Genomic DNA, 6,000 nt, shown 5'->3' on the forward strand with positions numbered 1-6,000 from the left:
AAGACAGACAGCTGAGGAATGGGTAAAAAGAGCAAGAACAAAGCAGGGCAAAACATGATCTTCTTCCCATCTCTTCAGTAAGGTGTGCAAAGGTGGCAAGTAGTCAAGAGGAACCAGGGCACCTGGGTATTGGGTTTAGGGCCCACAGACTAAATAGGTACGTCAACGAAACTTTCTTCTGCCTAAAGCAAAATAGCTCTTGCTTTCTTTTGTAAAAGAAGGTTGATGTCTCAATGCCAGACAGACTGATCTGACACAGGTACTCTAACACAGCAGTTTGTGTTTCTTTGTTTTATGCTCTGCCAGAGCATGAACATGCAGAGCTATTCTCAAAAGTCAGAACAAACTTTTAAATTACCCTGGGAGTTTGCCCTGCCCCAACTTCATTACATGACAAATTTAAACTGAAGAAAACCAAGACTAGAAGAGGATGGAAGAGAAGGGAAAACATTAAGCTACAGGATAATTTGCAAACAAACCTGGAAAGGCATTTAGAGGAATAGCATCGAGGCAGCTGTCATAGATGTGGCTTAACGATGATGCTGCAAAAGACCATTTCCCATTACCGATTTTTTTTTTCCCCCCAACTCATTCACTTGCCATTCCATTTCACCTTATTAATTTTTATGTCAGTTTCTGCAAATCTAATTGCCCTGGTCTAAAGTATCAAAATACTTACATCTGAAATTGCTATGTTTATTTCAAGGAACATGTATATAATCATATAGTAAATGTTATATTTAGAAGATAAGTCTTTATCTTACTACAGATGGAGTTAAAACTACAAGCTTGTAAATCTGTGTACACTTAAAACACGCTTGCACTACAATGTAATCAAAGCATTTGCTGTCACTCAGTCTGTTACAAGCACTACCTAACCAAGCACTACCTTTGCCAAGAAAATCATCCAGAACTGAAGTGTAGCATGGAATATAGATATACAAGAAGCAACTGAGCATTTCCAGACAATCTTGTATGGGTCCTACAACAACAAGAACCTTCCCCTTGAATAATGCTGGCATTTTTGTATTTATTTTTGGAGGGTGAGGCAGGGACCCTAGAGAATCTCTTGACCCAGCAGTTGTATTGATAACTTCTTACACACTAATCAAATGAAACGTCTCCATGAATCTACAAATCATCCATTTATCATCGAATTTGGATTTCCTAGTGTGTAGTTGACAATGCTGACAAGTATTTCAGCCTATTAGGACTCCAAAGAACAGAAAAGACTGATGATCTGTGGCTATTCCAGAACAGTATTGCTTAGAACAACCTAAATAACAAGCCAAAGCACACACTATTTCCTGTAATGAATGACTCAAAATCCCTGGGGATAGGGTAGGTCCCGTGGAGTCACCATTCCCCTCCGTGCAACCAGCCAGCCAGGAGAACTGCAAAGCATCAGCAACTCACAGTTCCACCACAACCACCAGTGCACTGCACGGTGGGAGACAAAAAGTGGAGAAGTGCAATGACAAGACAAGCTTGGAAATAAACAAGTGGTCATCCTCCATTCTGCAGTTTGTAGGTGCTGGGTAGAACCTTTCCTGTGACTGCCTATTTTTAAAGATACATCAATGCCTCTGCCAAATAAAGATGCAGAATTAGGGACTCTAGGTGAGAGACTGCTGGAATTTCTTCAACAAGTGAGAAGTATCTGCTTTTTGCCAAGATTACCCTAAATAATGGAAAAATTAAGATATTTCAGCCGTGGCTAGGAGGTGGTGGCAGTTCCCTTGGTTTTCAGGCTGAAATGCCAAATATCTTCTCTGCCTTTTTTGCTCAAAACAGGCATTGCCAAGGTTATGTTAAAAGTAGAGCTTGTCTTTTATTTGGTGGCAGTGGGAGAGTGGAAATACATACATATTCGTGAGAATATAGAGAAAGCAATTAAAGGAAATACTAAGTGAGAGGACTGAGGCAAGATGAAACAAAGAGGAAAGCAGATGCTGAAGTTGACACGGAAGAGTAGCAGTAACTCATAATGAAAGAACAGAATGGACAGAGATGATGAGGAAGAAAAAAAAAAAGGCAGTACAGCAAGATAGCTCAAGACTACTTAACACACACACCATTTGATAACTGTCACTAATATTTATTAAATAAATTACACCTATAAAAATAACACCCGACATGCCTTAAGAGTGTCAATAAAACTTGTTTGGCAATATGCAACAACTGCTTTTCCTTATGCTTTCCCAGCCATAAATTATTTTTAAAACACAGCTATATCTAGATAGGCTATTGGACTTAATTAGAGAAATCAACAGAACTCCCTTTTCCTTGCATATGAAAGAACTACAAGGTTTGGGGGGAAAATAAATCATATTTTTCCTTAGTCTGAGAAACAAGCCAACTCACAAGCAATGAAGCATTGGTTAAGTTGCTTGTTACAAGCCAAATTAAGTTAACAACTGTGAGCACCTCCTAATAATAAGAAAACCACCAATTTCCTTAACTACTAATTGTTGTCTATATTTTACATGTTTATTTTTATCTATGGCTTTTCAAAAACTAAGCCTTTTTTTGGTAGAGGTATTCAGATGTACTTTGTAGATTCCACCTAAACATTTTCCATTAAATAGGGAAGCTATCACTCTACTGTTTCACTGAAAACTAGTTTTGCACAACTTAGAAACACAAAAAAAACCCTATCACAAAGTCACGTATCTCCTGTTTTCACAGTACTCTCTCCTACAGCTAATATTCAGTAGTCAAGATTATATTAGCATGGTATAGCATTTAAATATTTCAGGTCAACCATAATAAGGAGCACCTGATGCTTCTGTTTAATTTCATAATTTGATAGAGCTTGTCCTATTTTCCCATTAAAAATTTTAGAACCATCCTTCTAACAGTTTAAAAAGGTTGTATACCTCTCTAAAGCACAACTGAGATTTCAAAGCACAGTTATGATTGGAATCCATCACAAAATTAATGTTAAGTACTTCTTTAAAGACTTTAACACTTATTTAGAGATTAGTTTACAGTACACAAGAACTTAACATAAAACCCAGTAATTTTCAATTAAAGGAGTAAATGCTTTCTTGTTCTGCTAGAATATAAGCTATTTGTGTTTTCTGTTCTACTGGCCTTAATTCATCTTATTTCCTCACACATTTCAGGTTTAAGTAATTTTTCAATTTGCCTCTAACAGGCTTGTCATTATTTGAAGCCTAATCCCCTGATTCGTGCTTACATGAGAGAGAAGCAACACTCAAACGTGAACTATAAATTCAGAGTTTGCGTGTAGTTTTCATGTTCCCAAGGATACTTACTAGTAGAGCTTAGCTGATGCAGAAAACTTGCCAAAACAGTTATAGCTCCCCAGCATAGGTCATCCACAGAGGAAACAAAAATAATAACTTCACAAGTAGCTTCAATGTTCTCAGAGTCCCTAAATTTAAGTCATTTTTACCAGAGAACATTCTCTAGAAACAGTTGCCAAAGAGTTTAATGAAGAATCTTCAAGACATTCAAAATACTAAAGAACAATGAACCAATTAAAAAAAAAAAAAAAAAAACAAGACAATTCACAGTGCTGAAGGCCAAGTTCTCTCCATTAAATAGCCTAAAAGCATTTCTATTTGCTATTTAATAGATTTCTACCGGTACTTCAATTATGACGTGAGTAATCAGATAGGTATTAGCCGAAATAACTTAATACCCTATACTTCCTTTCACTCCCTCCGCAGATGACCCTTCCTTTAGTTCTGCTAATATAGTACCAAAAGTTTTTGCCAATTCAGGCAAAGTTTGAAAAGTAGGTCTACAAGATGCAGTAGGACTGTCAGCAAAATGAGATCCTTGTATAATTTTGAACATTAAAACAACTATTACCTTAATTTCTCCTTGTTTTGTAGCAATTAATAAATTAACTAGGAATTTCCTTGAAGATAAGCACTGAATCCAGCCCTTAAGATCTTCAGAATTCATTGAAAGCAGCAGAAGAGGGATATATTCTCCTGCTGAGATTTGCTCCCCAACAACCCTGCTATTACCATCAGTATTGATGGAATCCAGAATTCTCTATCGGACATTCTGCTCTAAATGGCTGCTGTCTGCCACTAATTTTTACTGATCTTCCAGAGGCCACTTCGCTTTCACATACTCTATACTTGGTCAGTATCTCTTAAATTCTCTCCTTATCCTTCCAAATGCTGGTAAAACCTATTCCATACTTTGAAATGAAATAATAATAATAACAATCCTATGTTCATACCTGACTGGCATGTCTTTTCTAGCACATAGTTAGCTACCACAGTGTGTCCACAGGTGCAATGTTTCTCAAACACACCAAGCAGAAACTCAATTTCTAAGCAAGAAGCCAAGATCTATGGAAAACCATGAAGATCACCAAAATGTGCCATTATGGCATTTGCCAAATTCTATTTGCATCCAAATCTGACTCTGAAGTTGCAACAAGAATAAAGCTCTAAAATCAGCAGACAGAAAAGCTAGAGCAGTCAACAGAGGAAGGTCAACAGCACTACAAAAGTTTCAGTTATTGAACAACCCTAATTGGAACATTACAACTTTCACTGAAAATTTATTATATTATGTAAATAGAAGATGAAAAACAACTGTGAGCACAAAATTAGCATAAAGTGCTGTTTGTACCACAGAAAACAACTTCAATTTTTAAAAGTTAACCAGGTCTTGGCAAAGTACTTACTCTAATGCCAAGGCAAGTTTATCTACTCAGAAGACATCAGATCACACGTAGGTACAAGTTCTGAAACACAGACGATGACTGACACCCACCAGCTAACACTAAAACGCTGTTAAAGATGCAAGTAGCAGCACGCTGTAGGCCACAGCACCAAAACAAAGTGCCCATCTTAAATGATTCCCGCATATGCGCACTACATCAAAAACCGCTGGGCACTCAAGGCAGCTTCCCATTGTTAAATCCCTAGTTTGCTTCCCCTGGTCCATTCCGGGAACGGGAAAGATGTTTTGCAAGAACACATGAAGATGGTGCCAGCACTTGACACCCGCGAGGCACCACGGCCCAGCCTGCCCCCGCCGGCGGGGCATGAGGCGGCCTCGGAGCGACCCCCGAGGCCGCCGGGCCCCTCCCCGGCATGCAGAGTCCCGCCGGGGCTCAACCGCCGCGATGGCCCCGGCACCGCCGGGGGACGAGGACCCTCGCCGCCTCGCACCCGATTCCAAGGCGGCACTGAGGGGCCTTCCCCCTACCGCCACCGCCCGCAGCCCGCCCTGCGAGTTCCCCCGGGGAGAGCCGCGCTGCCTCCTCGGGAGCCGCGGCAGAGCCCCGGACCGGGTTCCGCTGGCGGGACAGCCCCTCCCGGCCGCCTGGCACCCCCGGACCTGGGGGCTGCTCCACTGTCTCCCTCCCTTCCCGCCTGCCCCAGCGAGGGGGGCGAGGCCCCCCTACCGCCCCCTCAGAGACAGCCTCTCGCCCACCTCACCTGCTCGGCCCCCGACCGCCGCCCACAGGAGGACGAGCCCCCAGCAGCAGCACACACCGCTGCCGAGCCGGGCCATGTTGCTCCCCCGCACCTCCTCTGGGCACCGGGAGGCGGCGGGACTTTAAGAAGTTCCTTCGCTCAGGGCAGGTCTCGCCGCTGCCCCCGCCTCCTCCGGCGCCCGCCCCGGGCGCGGCACCGGGTGCTGGAGGTGCCCTTGCCGCGGCGAGGGCTGCCCGCCGCCCTGGCCGCCCTCTCCCCTCCGGGTCCGGGATGTCCCCTGGGTGGCGGCGGGCAGCGGCGGCCGCTCTTCGCACCGCGCTTCCCGCCCAAAGCGTCGCGGCAGCGGCCCCGAGGTGGCCGTTGGCCCGTTGGGCCCGGGGCTGCCGGCCGCCCCGCTGGCCGGGCCTGCACGCTGCCCTCGGTGCCCAGTTGCCTCACCACCCAGCGTGCTGGCGGTGATGGCAGAAGGTGCTGGGGAAGGCATTAGGTCAAGCCAGGCGGTGAGCCCAGGGCCCTTTTTGGCCCCAGCGCTTGTTTGGAGCCCCCAAGGCCTGGCCAAAAT

At 44.0% G+C, this 6,000-nt stretch overlaps 1 protein-coding gene across 1 annotated transcript in view; it reads right to left on the reverse strand.

Moving 5' to 3' along the window:
* PLBD1 (phospholipase B domain containing 1) overlaps positions 1-5,637 on the reverse strand; it is a 43,696-nt gene extending 38,059 nt beyond the window's left edge. Inside the window, exon 1 of the mRNA XM_086740102.1 lies at positions 5,439-5,637. Within this exon, the coding sequence (XP_086596228.1) occupies positions 5,439-5,514 (76 nt within the window). The 5' untranslated portion in view covers positions 5,515-5,637. The remainder of the gene's footprint in view (positions 1-5,438) is intronic.
* Positions 5,638-6,000: the final 363 nt, after the last annotated feature.

The sequence above is a fragment of the Chlamydotis macqueenii genome, chromosome 1 (genome assembly GCF_036417535.1).
Source record: "Chlamydotis macqueenii isolate bChlMac1 chromosome 1, bChlMac1.mat, whole genome shotgun sequence".
In the NCBI taxonomy this organism is placed as follows: Eukaryota; Metazoa; Chordata; class Aves; order Otidiformes; family Otididae; genus Chlamydotis; species Chlamydotis macqueenii.